Source organism: Aethalodelphis obliquidens, unplaced genomic scaffold, assembly GCF_003676395.1.
Source record: "Aethalodelphis obliquidens isolate GAN/ISIS:26980383/991018 unplaced genomic scaffold, ASM367639v1 scaffold90, whole genome shotgun sequence".
NCBI lineage: Eukaryota > Metazoa > Chordata > Mammalia > Artiodactyla > Delphinidae > Aethalodelphis > Aethalodelphis obliquidens.
Window position 1 is genome coordinate 2,478,076 of NW_020838034.1, and position 17,742 is coordinate 2,495,817.

The following is a 17,742-nucleotide window of genomic DNA, read 5'->3' on the forward strand; positions in this document are numbered from 1 at the left end:
GACCTGGGGCAACCCCCTTGAGGAGGGGCTGGGGACCTTGTCTGGAGGCTGGCAGTCTTGGACTGAAGCCCACCTTCCTCCATCACTCCCAGAGGCCTGCCCAGGCAGCCGCAGCTCCAACCACAACATCCTTTGGGGTTTGGCCTAGGCAGTTGACCCCCAAATAGCCCTGGTAGATTCCCCCAAGACCCGCCCGCACCCTTGCCTCTGGGGCACAGCCCAGAGAGTATAAAACAGTGCTGGAGGCTGGGAGGGGCAGACCAGCTGAGTCCTGAGCAGCAGCCCTAGCACAGCCGCTGACAGACACACCATGAGACCCCTCATGTTCCTCGCCCTACTGGCCCTGGCCACACTCTGCCTCGCTGGCTGGTCAGGTGAGTGCCCCTACCCCTGCCCCAGCCCGCGGGAGCTGCGAGGGGAAAGCACCATGGCCTCACCTCTCCTCACCCCTTCCACTGGCAGTCCCTATTGGCAGTCTAACCACCTTTCTGTGGGCTCAGTCCATTTGCCCCCACTGCTGTCCTTGTGGAGGGAGAGGAGAGGAGAGGGGAGGAGAGGGAGAGCCCTAGGGATGAGCAGGGGTGAACTGGGCTCCTTTTTCTTGCAGATGCAAAGCCCAGAGATGATGAGTCTGGCAAAGGTGCAGGTATGAGGCAGGGCCTGATGGGAAGCTGTGCCCTGTATCACTCAATGGTGCTGCCCACTCCCAGCACCCCTGTCTCACCCTGGTCCCCTCAGTCCCATTCTCCCCTCCTGCCCCCTCCCATCTGGCTCTCAGGAAGGCCAGCCTACTCCCCACCTTGTCCACCCAAACTCGGAATCACCTGACCCCTGACCCTCTGCTCCACAGCCTTTGTGTCCAAGCAGGAGGGCAGCGAGGTGGTGAAGAGACTCAGGCGCTACCTGGATCATGGGCTGGGGTGAGAGAAAAGGAGGTGCTGGGCCAGGGCCCTGCATCTCCAGGATGGGCTGGGAGGAGCGGCCACTGTGGGAGGACTCTGGAGCCCCAAGTGCAGTGGGAGGAGGGGCGGGCATTTTGCATGGAGGCTGACGCCAGTGTGTTGGGCTCTCAGAGCCCCAGCCCCCTACCCAGATCCGCTGGAGCCCAGGAGGGAGGTGTGTGAGCTCAACCCCGCCTGTGACGAGCTGGCTGACCACATTGGCTTCCAGGAGGCCTATCGGCGCTTCTACGGCACAGCCTAGAGCTCTCAGCCCTGCCGGCCTGGCTGGCAGCCCCCAGCTCTGGCTCCTCTCCGGGACCCCTCCCCCTCCCCTCTCCCTGACCTCCCTGCCCGGCAAGTGTGAGATCCCAGCAGCTGGGAGCATCATCCCAGCTGCTCCAGAATAAACTCCGGAAGAGGAACTGGTGGGGCTGTGATTCTTTGTCCATCTATGGAGTGTGAGGAGGAGGTATTGGGAGGATGGGGAGTGGAGAGGTTTTATCTTTTTCAGTCCCAGAAAGTGCTTCCCAAAATCTGTTGTTGAGTTATTTATTTATCCCTGCCTCAGTCCAGAAGCATTGAAGGTGGCTTCCTAAAGTCTAAATAGGGTTCTCCTCTCTAGCCCAGCACCCTCCCCCACCTCAACCCACTGCCCCATCCGTGACACACCCAAATAGACCAGATCCCAAAGGCCTGGACGCCTGGAGTACACGGCTGTGACCAGGACAGACAGCCTCATCGCCATAGGCAAAGAGCTTCCGGTAGATGGTACTGCCTGGTTTGGGGGTGGGGGCAGTAGCGGGCCTCCTGGCCTGGTTAATAAGCATTCAGGATGGGCCTGGGTTAGTCATGTTAGTTCTTGCCTGGGCTGAGCAGAAACTCCAGGAGCACCAGAGATGGGACCAGATGAAAGGGCCCAACACCTCCCCATCCCAGCCTTCAATGGCAGGTGGGGCAGCTCCAGCCTGGACACACGCACCTCCCCTCTCAGACCCTCAGCACTTCCCCCAGCCCCATCAAGAGCACCCTCCCTGACCCTCCTACTCTCTACCAGCCTCCCAGCCCCTCTCCTCTCCTCTGCCTTCTGATCTCCGCACTCTCTCCTCAGCCACTCCTCTTGGTTCCAGGCTCAGAAGTGCCCCTGTCTTATCAGGCCTGGGTCTGGGCTCCTCCCCAGCACGGGGGCGGGGGCGGGGGGGGGCACCTGGCCTCTGCTTCCCTCCAGGGCAGGCTCAGAGCTGGGGCCTCACTGTAGTTTGGCCTTTGTATTCCTCTCCAGCGGGCCACCCTGCAACAGGGGGCACGTACTGGGAGCCTGAAATAGGGAAGCTGTGAAAGCAGCAATGATGAGCAGGTTCCCAGCCACTGCCAAGCCCAGTGTGGCCACTGTGCCCACCAGGCCCAGCGGCGGTTCCTGCATGGCCAGCCAGGCTCGGCGAGATCCCATATCAGCCAGCACCGCCTCCAGCTGGAAGTGTGTGCCCAGCACTGCACAGATGTGGAATAGCTGGTGGCTGTGGCCTGTGGGGAGGATGGGCGTGTGAGGGCACATACCCCATCCCCAGGGCTGCCCCAACTCATCCTGTGACCCATGGTGAGCACCACATCCTCTGGGCCTGCTACTCCCCTAAAACTGGGAATAAGAAACCCAATTCCCAGAGTTATTGGCAAGAGTGAGTGAGCTGCTGTGCACAGAGCCCCTGGCCTACAGGCTGCTGGTTTTGTTGTTATCTGAGGACTGGGGCTGGGCCTGGACCCTGAGGGCCCTGCCAGGAATACTCTCTTTACTCAGTTCACTCTGTGCTCTGGGGAGCTGTCTCCCCATCCCCTCCTGGGCCAGGCCAGGTCTGCTCTCACCGATGTAATCAAAGCGTCCTGGTGCCAGCCGCTCAGGCAGGTGGGAGGCAAAGAGGAAGCCAGTGAGCAACGCGCAGAAGAGGTGGTAGCCGTGGCTGGTGCTCAGTGCCTCCTGCCCACAGCTGTGGCCCCTGCCCCAGCACAGTCCGAGCTGGCAAAGGAAAAGCAGGGTTGACGGGGAGGGGCTTTGGGGGTGGACATCATGTGTCTGGGATCTGGTGAGGATGAGGAGGGGGAGGGCACAGCTGGACTGGGTGCTGGGCTAGGAGGGTGGGCAGCAGGGCTGAGTCAGGGATCGAGGGGGCAGGGCTGGGAGTGGGCACTGTGAGGGTCAGGACAGGAAAGCAGGAGCCTTACCCGATAGAAGAGCGGGAGGTTGTCGAACAGAAAGGGATAGGTGAAGGCAGCCGTGCGGAGGATCTTACTGAGCGCAGGGCTTTCTAGCTCTGGGAACCTGGGAGGCGGGAGTGAAAGGCTGGTCACCATCCTTATGCTGGGGTGGGGGTCAGAGGAGGGCAGGGGACCTTTGGCCAAGATGGAATGTCAGTGTAGCTTAGTGGCTATGAAAGCCCTTAGGCCACATGACTCCTCTGTGAGTGACAACAGCTGTTAGACGGGGATAGACACCTGCCTCTTAGGTGGCTTGTGAGAGTTAGAGACAGCGCAGGGATGGTGCTGGTGCACAGGGTCTGGGCACAGTAAGTCCTCAATAAACGGTCCCATTGTTACCAATGTTGTTCAAGAGCAGTGAAACGCAGGCACACCCCAGTGGTCCTGGGTGTCCAGGTGTTTGTGGGTGCTCTGTCGTGTCCCTCCGCCTTCCCCTTCACCACTGGCCGAGAACCCACCGGGAGTAGCAGGAGAGGCCGGTGCACAGGAAAGAATTGAGTGCGGCGGCGGGCACAAATAGCTGGTGCAGGCGGCTGTGCAGCCAGGAGGCCGGCATGGAGTAGGCGGCATAGGGGAAGGCGCAGCCTGGCGGGGGGGAGAGGGGGAGGGGAGCTGAGGCCCCGCCCCGGGGACCCCGCGCCACACCCCCGCCCCGCCCCGGAACGCCCCGCCCCCCTGCCCACCGCCCCAGCCTCCGCCGCGGGGCTCACCCAGGCTGTAGAGGCTGAGCGCGCCGTAGTCCAGGAAGTAGCAGATGTGACGCGCGCGGGGTGACATGGAGCTGAAGGTGTGCGCGCAGCACGACGCAAACGGGTAGAGGCAGGCGGGCAGCAGGAAGACGAGCAGCGGCCAGTGGTAGGGCTCCGACCGGAAGCCCTGGCCTCCCGCCAGCGCCAGGAGGCGCCACAGGAAGTACCTGCGGCAGGCACGTGCTCAGGCCACCGGACCCCCAGCGACTCCCAGTGCAGCCCGCGGGCCCGGACGGTCCCGGTCCGCCTGAGTACCCCCTTGAGCTCGAGGCCCAAGCCTGGGACAGAGCCTCCCTCACCAAGTGGGCAGGAAGTGAGTCCAGATGTTGACGGTCTCGTTGGTCATCTGGAAGGAGCTGAGGACACAGTCCAAGGCCGAGCTGGTGGGGCGGCGGTAGCCAGACATGATACCATCTTCCCAGAACACCTGGGGTTGTGGGGGGCAAGGGAGGAGAGGAGTCACTGTGTCCCACCCTTTTTCTCCAAGGGACTCCACTGTGTCCCACCCTTTCTCTGGAAGCAGGGTGGAAGGGAATGGGCTGGAGATCACAATGGCCCCAAAGTCAAACTAAATCCAACCCCATCTCACCACAGTTTCCAGTACCCAGAGAGCAGGTGAGAAACAGAAGAGGCAGAGTAAGGGGACAAGATAGGATGGACACAGGGTGCTCTGAGGAAGCCGACTCTGGATAAAAGAGTGTTCTGGGCTCTAGGGAGCAGGTCACAAGCCTGTTCCTTAGAGAGCAGAAGAGTCCCACACTGAAATGGCAGGGATAAGAGTTAGCCTAGAGCAGGGACTTCTGCACTTGCAAAAAGAGAAGAAACTTTGCCCCAGCCAGTCCCCTGAGAAGTAGGAGTTGGTGACTCCCTCACCCTGGGGACCTGGTGGACGCGAAGGAGTTGGGGCAGCTTGAGACTGAGCATGGTGGCCCGGCACCTCCACGTTGACCTAGAGACAAAGGGCGGGGGGGGGGGGAATTAGGTATCTGCCCCCATCCACAGGTCCCTTTTCGCCCAGGTCCAGGCTGAACCTGGTCACTGAGTCCCAGGGTAGGCTGTGTACCCGGGCATGCATGCGGGTGGTAGCTGGCCACCAAGCTGCTTCCTTCAGGCCAGGGGAGGCTGGCCCAGCTTCCCCAGTGGTCATAACCCCAACCCCTCCCCAGCCTAGCCTGGGGGCTATTTAGTTCCCGCATTGAGAGGGGCTGGTCAGCCTCGACTCAGCAAGGAGTGGAGGGTCCTCCTCAGCCAGAAGGCTGCCTCAGTAACCCTGGACCCTGGAGCCAGGTCCCCAACCCCCAGTTTTTGTCTCAGAAGAACCCTGACTTACGGAGGCCAGCACAGACAGCGCCTAAGCACACACCACCACCGCCATCGCCAGCACCAGAAAGCTCCTTGGCTCACAGTGCCTGGGCTGAGCACAGAAAACTTAGGGTGCTCAGGGAGAATTCTTGGAGAGGCCAGATGCCTACCGGTGGGACAAGGAATTAGGGGGATGCCTGGCTCTTCTCTGAAGACTACACGTGTGCCCCGGGGGGGGCATTTGGGGTCCCTGCCCCACCTGAGCCCCGGCCCCTCAGCCTCAGACCTGTGTGCTGCCTCCGGGTGGCCGCAGCTTTGCTGCCCCGCCCGCCCGCCTCCCAGGCTGCCTCTCCCAGGCACATTCCTTGGCACAAGTGGATGGGCTGGGCCACCAGGGCGGGTGGAGCTGCCCCAGGAGGAGGGAGAACAGGACACTCCTCCCACCTCTCCAGGCCAAAACTTTCCAGCCCCGCCCCGTGCCTCTTCCTGTCATCGCTTTGCCTACTCTCTGTGTGCATGTTTGCTCCGCACACACTCTGGGCCCTCACACCGCCAGCCTGAACCCCAAGCCTCTGTTCCTGTCTTTCAACATTTTGGGGGCCCTCTGCCCTTGAGCTGGGTGCTGGGGACCCCGCTGGGCACAAGGCCGACCTGGTCCCTAGTCCCTGCACCCTGGCTGAGATTTGATAGATGACCCCGGGAATTCCCTGGCGGTCCAGTGGTTAGGACTCTGTGCTTTCACTGCCGAGGGTCTGGGTTTGATCCCGGGTCGGGGAGCTAAGATCCCACTACCACAAGCCTCGGGGCGCAGCCAAAAAACAAAAAGAAACTAAGATAGATGACCCCTCCCGGAAGTGGGATGGGGGTATTCTGACCTATCCTGAGTGCGGCGGCCCAAGCTGCCTGGGGGAGGGGTGGACCAGGAAGATGCTGGCGTCTAGCTCCCCTCAGGGTCCCTTCCCTCAGCACTGGGGTTCAGAGGTCTCTGAAGTAGTTTGTGCTGGAGCCATGGAAATGGGGGAGGGGCCGGCCGGAGCAGGCGAGTGGCCTCTAGTTCCCCAGAACGGGCGTCTTGGCCCCAGGTGAGCTTCCTTACCCAGAGTTTGATGGGCGCTCCTAAGCCGGTGGGTCGGCAGGCCCCGGGCTCCACGGGTGGAGTCCCTGGCTCTTGCCAGCCGGGCCAATGGGAGGGAGAAGAGAGTGGCGGGCAGGCGGGCCAGGCCTGGGCGGGGAGTGGGAGACAAAGGGGAGCCAGAGAACAATCCCAGCCTTGTCCAGCCTCCAGAGAGCCGTGCGGGGTGGCCCAGCCCCATTAGCAGGCAGCTCACTCGGGCTCCAGCGCACAGCCAGCCCCTTCAGCTTGACCCCACCCCACTGAGAGCAGACTGGCCGGAAGAGGCCAGGGCCCTAGCCAGGATGCAGCCAGGGTGGTGCAGAGCGCCCCCCTCAGACCAGGCTGCCCCACGGCTCCAGGGTTCCAGGCTCTCCCAGGAGCTGAGAGTGGCTCTGCCTCAAGCTGGGCAGAGGAATCCAAACCCTGAATATGAATTCTCCAAAACCTCTTCTCACTGTGCTTCGCTGCCTCTCAGCGCCTGGTGCTGGGCAGAATCCAGAGCAAATGCATTTGGTAAATGTTGGTTCAACCTCGAGGGGTTCACCAAGCTTCTCCACTCCCCAGACACACTTGAGGTGTCAGTGCTTGCGGAGGGATGGGGTTGAACACTCAGAGGCTGGTTTCAAGGTTCACCCTCACCTCTCCACTGAGGAAGTTTCTCCCTGATTCAGAGGACCCAGCTGAAAACCGCAAACCACCCCCAGGGAGCAACGTAGCCTTCAAAATAGTTGACCCTTGAACATAGGTTTGAACTGCGTTTATATGCAGCTTTCTTTCACTAAATATGTACTCAGTACTACACGGTCCCCAGTGGGTTGAATCATGGATGTGGAACTGCAGATACAGAGGGCGGACTGTAAAATCAAGTGCAGATTTGTGCTTGCATAGGGGTCAGCGCCCTAAAACCGCATATTCTTCAGGATCATCTGTATATTGTTTTCACCTATCACCCTTGTGAAGGCAGCAGCTCAGTTCAATGAACTTCACATCTATCAAAACCGTCTCTGGAGTTTGTGCTCCAGCTGCTGGTTACTTGCTTCAACTGGGCCACCTCAAAGAAACCTTTCCAAACTGCCATTTCAGTATGTAATCTCCAATGTCCCAATAAAACTGTACAGAAAGGCACCAGGAGACAAGGAGTGGGCTTCTGGGGGTCTTTATTAAGTGATGCTTTAGTCTCAGCCTCTGCCAGGGACTGGAAGTGGGGGTGATCCCACTCCCCCCAGGTTGTCCCAGACTTGCTGTCTTAGAGGAAGGAGGCAGGCAGCCAGTTCTCCTCCGAGAACAGTCTGGGAAGCTAGGCTAGTGCTCTGGGGTGGGGAACAGCAGAGCTGAGATCCCCGACCCTCAACCCCCAGCCCGAGCTGTATGTGCAGCCCGAGCGGGAGGGGCCGAGGCAATCCTGGCCAAAGCCTCCCACACTCAGCCCCACTCTTGCTGCTCCACTCACTGCCCTGAGCTATTCGTGATCTCTGCTCTCACATTCACCTCAACACTCCAGAAGCTAGCCCCATGCTCAGCTCCTCCAGGCCTTTAGTCCCGGGGAAGGACAAAAGCAGGGAAGCCCATCAGGGCAGAGGGTCCCTGGCCGGGCAGCTTCAAGAGCCTCTCCTTTCTGCTGTCCATCCGAACACAGGCCCCTCCCTAGATAGTAAGGGGGGTTGTGGCCTCAAACTTCACCCCTCTCTCCTCTTACTGGCATCCCACTCTGTCCCAGCACAGCAGCCCAGAGCACAAAGCGCAGTGACCATGGGGCTGGCGGGCACAGAAGCCCTCATTGGCATATAGGCCAGACTGCCTGCAGCCGTCGTGGGCCTGCTCCCTGCCCTGGAAGCTAGACGAAGGGAGACAGAAAACAGAAGTGGGGCAATGGGTGTGCATCCCCTGCAGCAGGAGGAGGGGATCTAAGCCCTGCCCTGCTACTGGCGCAGGCAGCTCCAGGCCCCTCTTCCTTAAGAGTCCCCAAGGCTCCAGAGCTGCCCAGCCCCTGCAAAGGGAGATGAGAGGGGGATGGGTGGTCCTCAAGGAGAGGAAGGGTCTGCAGAGAACCACCCAGACACCTGGTGTTACCCAACTCTACCCCCAGGCCCAGAGGGCCCAAACTCCTGGCACCAACCACCCTGCGTCTTGGGTGAGGAAGAAGGGCCCCTTCTGCTGTCCCTTCCCCTCAGAGGTCCAGGAACCACTCCAACGAAACGCAGACACCCGTGCCTGCCACCTGCCCCTGGGGAAAGCAGGGGGGCTGAGGCAGGAAGGCTGGCTAGGGGCCAACAGGCCTCTCCTGCTCCAAGCACTTTCCTTGCTTTCCTGACGTCGTCTTGGCAACAGGGGGACCCCGCCCTCCCAGCTGGCTCCTGGGCCCTCCCTGCAGCCTGTGTGCAGCTGGGCTTCCTTCCTGTGTGCGTGCGTGAGTCTGCGTGTGGTGGGGTGACTACAGGTGGTGGTCCTGGCTGCCAGGGAGGGCAGGAGAGATCTGGAGTCAGCCCCGCTGCAGGGCCTGGGAGTCGGTCTCAACCAATCTCCTTCCACTGCTTGTAGAAGTCCAGAACATTCTTGATGTCCACACTGGCATGTGCAGCGGCCTGCAAGGCTGCCTGTAGAATTGGGGGGAGGACAAATGGAGGAGGGTCTGACCTCCCAAACTCTGGGACAAGTCGTTGAGGGGCTGGGGAAGGGGTGATGGAAGAGGAAAAGGGCAGCTGTCTGGTCTGAGGGAGTCGACACCGGTACCTCCTCCCCATTCCACACTCTGCCAAACATCACCCCATGACCCACCTGCATAGGGCCTGAGAGCGTGCTGGGGTTGTCCAGCGGAAGGCCTGTGATGATGGTCACCATGCCACTCGGGTCCTCCTCACCTGCCCCCTGGGCCAGAGTCAGCTGTTTGCAGCTGTCCAGGATCTTATAGAGCGTCCTGGTGGGAGCAGGGGGAAGGCGGGCCAAGCCCCAGCATTAGCACAGCCTGAACACCAGATCTCCAGGGCACAGGGGAAGCTGGGGGTGGGGAGGGCACCAGGAGAGAGCGAGAGAAACCAGGCAGCCCAGAGGAGAGGGTCCTGGAAGCTGGCCCCAGAGGACATGCTACAGGGACTGGGCAAAGGTTCAATGAGTGAGGAAGCTGAGCCCAAGGATCTCAGGGCCACGGGGGCTCAGATGCTGGAGCAACTTCTCACTCCATCTAAGGTGAGACCTGCAGGAGGCCTCCGGCAGAATAAGCCTGGCCCCGCGCTGGTCCTGCTGCCTGTTACGGAATTCTCCAGCCCCGTCCCTCTGTCCTGGGGAGTGCCCAGAGGAGCAAGGTAGGCAGCCTATCTGAGGTTCTAGGGGTGGGGGCTGAAATTTTACCAGGCATCTGCATCCTGCCTCTTCAGCTTATGCCGCTCAAAGCTCTTCCCCACCTCTTTCTGGCAGCGAATGTACCTGCAAAGGAGACGAGAGAGTGAAGGTTGGGGGCAGGGGAGAGGGAGGGCACCTCATACAAAGCAGGCCATTGTGGCGCAGGGGACCCAGTTTTATCGGGGGGGGCACGTCTCCCACATCACAGGTCTGTTTGGAGTCATTCTGAAGTGGCTTCCTAGCTGCTGAGCCCAGCTTGCTTTTCCTCCTGATAACATCAATTCTTTGGTTCCTCCCTGGGGAGGAGCTGGGAGGGGAGAAGCAGCAGGTGCTTTTCAAGTCAGTGCTTCTGGAGACAAGGTCCAAACAAGCAGGCTTTGTGCAGCTTTCTGACCAGGCAAGGGCAAATGCAGAGGAGGGGTGGGCCAGCCAGCAGAGAGCAGGGAGCTTTCTCCCTCTTCCCTACACCCAGTGTCTAGTCCTTTTCTGGCCCCAAAGGCCAGAAGGAAGGGCCTGTGCTGGGCTGAGCACCTATACACTGCCATCTGTCCCCTCAGCCCCATGGGAAGCCCCTGGGCAGCCCCGATGAAGGCACTCCCACCTTGGTCAACCTGATCACCTAAAGCAGGAGAACCTCCTGCAAAGGAGTCCATAGGTTGGAGGTGGGGGCTTGTTCCCCTCTCCCCGGTCACAGTGATCTCATGTTTGCCCCAGAGGTAGATGGACAGCAGGTCACTGTTCCCCAACAGGGCTCCTAGCTCCTCCAATCGCTGTCTATTTCAGCACCTAAGACCCTGACTTCTAATTATGTCTTCGGCTTCCCTCCCCAGGCAGTGAGCCAACTGTGACCAGGGGCCACGTGTCTTACACGAGGAACACACGCATTTGTTGTCTGTGCTCAGCAGAGGTCCAGCCAGGCCTGCACTCACCTGTTCCCTTTTTTAAACTCTGCCTCCAGGTATCGGATCCCATCCCGGGCCCCGGGGTGTTCCTTCTTCAGCAAATCCAGGCCATCGATCACTGGCGGGCAAGATGGGGGGTGGGGGAACGACAAAACAGATGAGCTCAGGCTGTCGTGACATGGGGCTCTGCAGAAGCATCTGCACTCACTCCAGGACACACTGCAGGAAAAGGGGCCGTAGCTCCTACAGGAATCCTGAAGTTCTTTCAAAGACTGACCTTCTGCCAACAATGTATGTTGGCAACTTACCAACTGCTTTCACTTAGATTTTCTCATCTGTTTCTCCCAACCATCTTGTGAGTCAGGGTTTAACAGGGGTTGTCATGCCCACTTCGCAGATGAAATGACTGAAGTTCAGAGAGGCGGCAGGACTTGACCAAGGCCACTGTGTGTAAACTGGGCCCCAAGTAAGGGTCTCTCAATCCCAAGCCAGATTCTCTTTTAGCCACACTCTCTGCTCCCACCTCTCCAATATACTCACCTGTCCTTGGGATGATGACAATGAAGCGGCCACTGGTGGCCAGCTGGCGGATGACAGGGAGGTGGTGGCAAAGGGCTTGGGTGTCGGGGACGAGGTAGGGAGACATTGCTGACTGGGCCTTGGGCTGCTGCAGGCTCCCTTCCAGCTGAGAGACCTCGAGCTGTTGAGAGAAGGCAGAGTGGGTGGAGCTGCGTGCAGCCTGGGCAGGGGAAGAATGGTACTCAAGGTGGCTCTTATGGGGCTCCTCCTGCTGCCAATGGGAACAAGGGACCCCTTCGACGAATGGCCTCATAGGAAAAGTAGACAGAAACAAGTGGTAAAGGAAAGAGGAAGAGAAAGAGAAGGAAAAGAGACAGAAGTGAAGGCAGAAGGGACTACAAAAGCTCAGTGACAAGTCAGCAGTTGGAAGGCAGTCTAGGAGGCTGGGAGGGTAGCCAGGGCAAGGTAGAGAGCCACAGCGGGCAGAACAGGGGCTGAAGCTGGAGGGCTGAGGACGTGCCAGGGGGCTTCAGGCAATAACCAGATCAAGACCAGAAGGAGCGCGGGGCCCCAACTTCTTACCTGAAGTCGTAGCTGGGCCATGTCTCTCATTAGCCTGTTCCGCCGAGCTTCCTCCTGTGCCTACAAGGGGAAAATACCAGGTGCTAAGCTTGGGACAAGAAGCTGGGGGAATGAATATTCCTTTCTCCAGTGATCAAGAAGACCAAAAGGGATTCCTGGGGTCTGAAATAGGTACGGCCTCATATAAAGTCAGCTCTCTATCACTCCTGATAAGTGAGGGGAAGGGAGGTGTGGGAGAAAAAATATCCCTCCTGTGTAATCTGAACACACTTCATTAGCAGCCCACAGAAGCTCACGCCTCCCAGGGAGAGAGGGAGGGGATGGCACCTGTCTGTGTCTCAGGGTTCCACCTCTGCTCCTCTCAATCTGTCCTCCCTCCCAGGGGATACCATCCATGCACCCCTTCACTTTCTATCATCATCCACTTGCCAACTTCTTCCAAAAGCTGCAGCTTCAGCCCAGACCTGACCACTCCTGAGTTCCAGACGTACATACCCAAATGCCTACTTGACAGCCCAACCTGTTTCTCAGAACCTGCTTCTCATCCTCTAGTGTACCCCAGCTTGCTAAGTAAACCACCATCTGCCAAGCCAGAAAGCTTAGCTAGCTTTGACTTTTCCCTCTCTTTCAGCCCCAGAAGCTATCAGCCTCCCAGTCCTGTCAACTGTACCTCCTAAAAAATCATTCACATCCCTCTGCATCCCTCCATCTTCAACATGCAACCCCGGTCTAAGCCAGTACCTCCCACCTTGACTATTATAACCACCTTCTTTTTGGTCTCTGCCTCCAGCCCAACTCATTTTCTCTGCCTGCAACCAAGGCAATCTTTCAAAAACCATCTGCTGTCCACCATGGCCCTGACTAGAAGTCCTGTGATGGTTTTCCTTTGTCTTCTAGATGAAGTCCAAATTCCTTAGTACGGTCTAAAGATGGGGACTTATTCTGAAAGACATGGGGAGCCACTGAAGGCTCTTTGGCAAACTGGCATCATCAGAGTGATGCTTTAAAATATTAATCTGGAATGTATAATCTCATCCTCATCCTAAGAAGACACCAGACAAAGCCAAGTGAGGGACATTCTACAAAACAACTGAACAATACTCCTTAGAACTGTCAAGATTATAAAAGACAAGGAAAGGGACTTCCCCGGTGACGTGGTGGTTAAGACTCTGGGCTCCCAATGCAGGGGGCATGGGTTCGATCCCTGGTCAGGGAACTAGATCCCACACGCATCCCACAACTAAGGAGCTCGCCTGACTCAACTAAGATTCAGTGCAACCAAATAAATAAATAAATATTAAAAAAAAAAAAAAGGACATGGAAAGACTGAGGAGACATTAAAACAATCAAATGTAATGTGGAATTCTGGAAAAGAAAATAGACATTTACAGGAAAACTAGAGAAATCTGAATAAAGTCTGTAGTTAACAGGATTGTACCAATCCTAAATTCTTAGTTTTGATAATTATACTATGGTTATGAAGTGTCCACCTCTTACCCGCCTGTGGAGTGTCCCCTTCGAGAAACTCTGGTAGAGAAAGCAAAGAAGGGAGGCAGAAGACCAGACCCATCGGAAAAGAGGGGTCCCTAAACCAGGCAGACACTAGAGCCCAGAGAGTAGGAGCAGCGCCCCGCCTGGCTTGCAGAGAAGCTAAGCTCCCACAGCAGCTTAGAACAAGGACAAGAGCCTGGTCTTTCCAATTCCAGAGCCCTGGCTCTGCCACTGATACCTCCTCCTTTGTCATTCTGAGCCTCCTTGTCTATAAAATGAGGCTGCAAGCACCCACCTCACAGGGCTGTTACAGAGTTAAATGAGATGTCACATGCAAAGCAGCTTTGCACATGGAAAACTCTCGGTAAATGATGGGAGAAGGCAATATGACAAGGACCACGCTGCTGCTGCCAGGGGATAAACCCCTTGGGGTGGAAACGTGACTCAGGCAGAGCAGGAGGCAGTCCCAGCAGGCAGTGTGGCCTGAGTCCACCGTGGCCTGTGGTGTCTAGCACCACACCAGAGGGGCTTTCAAGTATTCCGTGCCCCCAGGAGGAGTCTTCGGGAGGTTTAGGCCAGAGGAAATGCCTGCAAACACTCTAACATTTTTTGAAGCTGTGTGACTTCCCCGTAATTATTTTTGTAACCCCCTGTGTTTCCCCCTATGCAACAGCAATGAAAGCCTTAACACAAAAGGTTAGTTTTTAACAAAACGTGCTTGCTTTTAAGGCAGCAAGGAGGGGGGTTTCTGGGAAGACTGTGCCCCTTCCCATCCGCAGGAAGGGGGTGCTCATAGGTCGGGGAGCCTGCGGCTGGGGAAAGGAAGAACATGGGGGAGGAGACTGGCTTGAGATGAAGAAGAACCCCTGGGCTTGCCAAGACACGTGGGCCGTGCTTCCCGTGCCAGACACCACCCCCCCAAATGTACTGGTGCCACTTAGCTTGGGGAGGACAACACGCCCAGGGTTGTGCAGGCCCCAGTAAAGAACCCACAGTGTTGCTCACGAAGTATTAGCCTCACAAGAGAAAGGCCTGTCTTGTTTGCTGCTGTAACCCTCATGCCTAGGATACTGACGGGTCTGGCATAGAGCAGATTCTCAGTAAATATCTGTGGAATGAATGACTGACTGGAAAAGAGGTAACACAGGCCACCTCCTACTCTTTGAGGCTTCTGTGGGATGGAAGGGTTCCTGCATGGTGTCTGATGCCAGGATCCCTCCATTCCTCAGTCTTCATCCCTCGAAAAGGAAAGGGAAAGGAGCATTTTGCTGAGCACACGTATTCCACAGCACACACTCCATAATGCAAAGTGCAAAGTGCCTGCCATTCTCTATCATTGCACAGTCACAGCAACCCCATAAACCTGATTCAACTATTCCTGTGTAACCGATGAGGAAACAGACTTAGCAAGGTTAAGTGACTTGCTCAATTCAGACTAGGAGGTGACAGAGATGGCCCTCAATCCCCAGTCAGTCTACATACAGGCCGGTGCCAGGCTGCCCCTGCTCAAAGCAACTCTCACTCCCTATCAGCCCTCAGTTCCCTCCCCAGGCTCAGTCTCCCCGGCCCCAATGACCAGGTTCTTCAGTCGAGGGCCACCAGTGTGTCTAAGCCTCTGACCCTGGGTTTCTCAGTGAGCCCATGGGAGCAGAGCAGACAGGGAGGGGAGGCCTGACTCACCATGCGGAACTGGGCCTGGGCCTGCTGCAGCAGGCTCTCCTGCTCAGACTGGGCGATGCTGACGAAGATGCCAACCTCTGGATTGAACTGCAGGATGCTGCCTTGCAGGCGGGCAACGAAGTGGCCAAAGCTGCGGATGCAGCAGATGCGCACGACCGTCTGTGAGGAGACATGGGAGGCGGCCCGGCTGAGCAGGGCCCTCCAGGCCCGCTGGCCCCCGCTCCTCCCCTCCACCGTCCCTGCCAGTCCAACCAACTCAGCAACACGGGCTCCCTCGTAAGGCCTGTGGTCTATGGGGTGGAAAAGAGGAGCGCCGAGGCCCAGGGCCTCTAGCTAATGGAAAAGGAGTGGGCAAGTAGGGCGAGGAGACTCTCAGAAGGACTAGAGAAGCAGGACTCAGGGCTGAGAAGAAAGAGACAAGGGCATGGGCTGGGAGTGATGAGACCTGGGTTCTTATGCCATCTTTCTCTGGGTCTCAGATCCTAACGTGTAAAATGAAAGGACAAACTAGATCACCATTTCCAACTTATGTTTTTGGCCAGCAAAACCCTTCTTTCCCCATCAAACAAAAATCTTATCTAGAATGCTAAAATATAAAACAGACTATCAAGCCAAGCTGGAGAAGGAGGAACCAACGAGGGGGTGGGGGTGGTGTGTGTGTGTGTTGGGGACGGGGGCTGGGACGCCTGTCCACTTGGCTTCCCTTTGCTGCCCCAAGACGGCCCATGTGGTGACACAGATTCAAGGGTGAAAATCACTGGACTAAATGGGTAGCACATTCCCTTCCAGCTCCAACTTTCTGTTTGCTGGTCAGCTTAGAGGAGGCTGGGCTCAGAAAAGAAAAGAGACCAACAGAGATTTCAAAGCCCTAATAATTTACTTGTTTTTGTCCTCTCCAAAAAGCGGAGAAAGGGGAAGGAGGCTTGTTCTACAAAGGGAGACACTACCAACAGCAAACCTGTGGAAGGACATCCTGCCAAGGAGGAAAGGAAGTCCAAATGGTTCACCGAGTGAAAAAGGACTCACAGCTGCAGCCCCAGGGACATGCTCCCTGTCTGGATGGAAGGGGTGCCTGCCCGTCCCCTCCAGCCCTGAATCCCTGCTTTGCTACTGAGTCTGATGAACAACAGAGCTTGTGGCGTGAGAAATGATATCCCCACCTCCTCTGAGGTGCTGAGCAAGAGCCGATCCGTGTCGAAGTTAAAGCGTCTGTGGGCAGCCCGGAGGGGAGGCAGGTTGCGAAGTGCCATGTCCTCTGGGAGCAGCAAGCTAGACGGGAGGTCAGGCAGTTCACAACCTTCAAGAAGATCCTGGACCTCAGGACACAGGACCAGGCCTGGGGAGAAAGAGGACACATGAGGCCACCTGCTCTATGGGAGCCCCCAGTAAGAGGGACACAGTCCTTCCTCAGAGGCTGTGAGACAGGACATACTCCTCGGACACAAAGTGGGGAGAGGTGGCGGGGAGGAAAGGAGAGATGGGTACACAGGGCCATCAGGCAGAGCTTTAGGAGACCAGAGCTGGGAGGGTTAGAGGACCGCTCAGACTGGGATGGCCCCCTGACAGAGGGACAATTACACTAGGATGGATGTGAGAGGAGGAGCTCTGGAAGAAGGAATGGACTGCCCTCGGGTGAGTCCAGAGGTAGGAGAAGGCGATTTCTAGCTGGAAGGTGGCAGGAGGGGATGACCCAGACAGATGGGCTCTGAAGGTCAAGGTCAATTCTCAATGAGGAAGGCAGCGGTGCCACACCAGTGACTGGGGCTGGCTCACAGGCTCCCCTCACTCTGCTCTTGCCACTCCACTGCCTTCCCCAGGGAGCACACTCCCTGGTGGACCAGGCCACCTGCCCACAGTGGGGCAGTGTTGGGGCAGGAAACCAGAGAGGCCCAGACCACAATGACTGCTGTGTGTTAGGGAGGATAGGCAGTGAATCCCATTAACCTCCTTACCCTAAGGACCAGGTTACCAGGAAGGGGGAGGCGGGCTTTGTGGGGCCAGTGAGGGAGAGAGAGGGAGGACAGTGCCAGGGACTCACTCACCAGACTCTTGGAGTTCGCCAGCAGCTGGCAACAGATTAAGCAACACAGAGAGGCGGTTCCACAGACTTTGAGAGCTCTTGAGGGAGAGAGAGAAGAGGAAGCCTTCAGCTGGGGCAGTGCTGGAGGCTGGCAGTGAACAAGAAAAGCACTATATCTGAGGGGTCTGGGGCTATGGTCACAGGCCTAGAAGCGTTTGAGAGAAAAATTAACAAAAGACGCCAAGGCGGGGCTCACGGAGGACTTGGAAAACAGGGAGGAATGAAGAAGGGGACCATGAAGCCTCACTGAACTTCATCAACCGCTGAAGGCTTGAAACCACAGGAGAAACTCTCTGGATCTTGGTAGTGGAAAAAGCTAGAGCGCTGGAGGAAGCTTCTCCCTGTCTAGCACCAACTTTTCCTTTCAGCCCTCCACGTGTCCACACTGGGCCACCTCTCTGGGGATATGATCATCTTCACCACACCGCCCTCGATGACTAACAATGACTAACTAGCTGTCATCAGGCACAAGCACATGCCCAAGGCTGTGCCTGGCCCTGACCTAAACTCCCTCATCTAGGGAAGAGGGCGACCTGCAGAGAAAAGGGTCTTCCACAGCAGGCAGGTGTGCTACTGGAATAAAGGAACACTGAAGAAAAGCCTCAGGGCACTGGAGGCTCAAGATTAAGACTCTGAACCTGAGAAAGGAAGGAAAAGGTCACAATCACGCCAGCCAGTCTTCATGGCAGCCCGCTTCTGACACCACTCACTCCAGCTACAGGACTCTCTTTAAGCCGTTTCCCTGCTCACAACACCTGCACCTTGTCTGAACATCCTGTCACTTCCCAGTCTCATCTCT

General features: G+C 57.4%; 3 protein-coding genes across 8 annotated transcripts in view; 1 reads left to right on the forward strand and 2 right to left on the reverse strand.

Annotated features, from left to right (window-relative positions):
- The first annotated feature begins 257 nt into the window (after positions 1 to 257).
- BGLAP (bone gamma-carboxyglutamate protein) lies at positions 258 to 1,363 on the forward strand. The gene is given in 5 exon segments (XM_027095347.1): positions 258 to 374; positions 608 to 646; positions 851 to 920; positions 1,074 to 1,191; positions 1,193 to 1,363. Coding segments are annotated over 5 exon segments (447 nt in total). The 5' UTR covers positions 258 to 310; the 3' UTR covers positions 1,349 to 1,363.
- An 80-nt stretch (positions 1,364 to 1,443) lies between these two features.
- Positions 1,444 to 7,378, reverse strand: PAQR6 (progestin and adipoQ receptor family member 6). 3 transcript variants are annotated; one of them, XM_027095341.1, is made up of 8 exons: positions 6,336 to 7,378; positions 4,811 to 4,886; positions 4,237 to 4,364; positions 3,899 to 4,104; positions 3,647 to 3,773; positions 3,156 to 3,252; positions 2,799 to 2,949; positions 1,444 to 2,462 (listed from the first exon to the last, which is right to left on the reverse strand). In XM_027095341.1, the coding sequence occupies exons 2-8, from the start codon at positions 4,859 to 4,861 to the stop codon at positions 2,188 to 2,190; spliced, it is 1,035 nt and encodes a 344-aa protein (XP_026951142.1). In that variant the 5' UTR covers positions 4,862 to 4,886; positions 6,336 to 7,378; the 3' UTR covers positions 1,444 to 2,187. The 3 variants fall into 3 exon arrangements, with proteins under 3 accessions (XP_026951142.1, XP_026951141.1, XP_026951143.1); XM_027095340.1 differs by lacking the exon at positions 6,336 to 7,378 and adding an exon at positions 5,268 to 6,319 and having other exon boundaries at positions 1,470 to 2,462; XM_027095342.1 differs by lacking the exons at positions 3,647 to 3,773; positions 3,899 to 4,104; positions 6,336 to 7,378 and adding an exon at positions 5,268 to 6,320 and having other exon boundaries at positions 1,475 to 2,462.
- A 115-nt stretch (positions 7,379 to 7,493) lies between these two features.
- Positions 7,494 to 17,742, reverse strand: part of SMG5 (SMG5 nonsense mediated mRNA decay factor) — a 29,602-nt gene continuing 19,353 nt past the window's right edge. For all 4 annotated transcript variants that reach the window (XM_027095334.1, XM_027095333.1, XM_027095332.1 and 1 more), the window contains 9 exons: positions 16,906 to 16,981; positions 16,024 to 16,199; positions 14,864 to 15,022; positions 11,693 to 11,752; positions 11,132 to 11,291; positions 10,619 to 10,709; positions 9,699 to 9,773; positions 9,129 to 9,267; positions 7,494 to 8,947 (listed from right to left, as the gene is read on the reverse strand). In XM_027095334.1, coding sequence (XP_026951135.1) covers positions 8,864 to 8,947; positions 9,129 to 9,267; positions 9,699 to 9,773; positions 10,619 to 10,709; positions 11,132 to 11,291; positions 11,693 to 11,752; positions 14,864 to 15,022; positions 16,024 to 16,199; positions 16,906 to 16,981 — 1,020 coding nt within the window. In that variant the 3' untranslated portion in view covers positions 7,494 to 8,863. The remainder of the gene's footprint in view (positions 8,948 to 9,128; positions 9,268 to 9,698; positions 9,774 to 10,618; positions 10,710 to 11,131; positions 11,292 to 11,692; positions 11,753 to 14,863; positions 15,023 to 16,023; positions 16,200 to 16,905; positions 16,982 to 17,742) is intronic.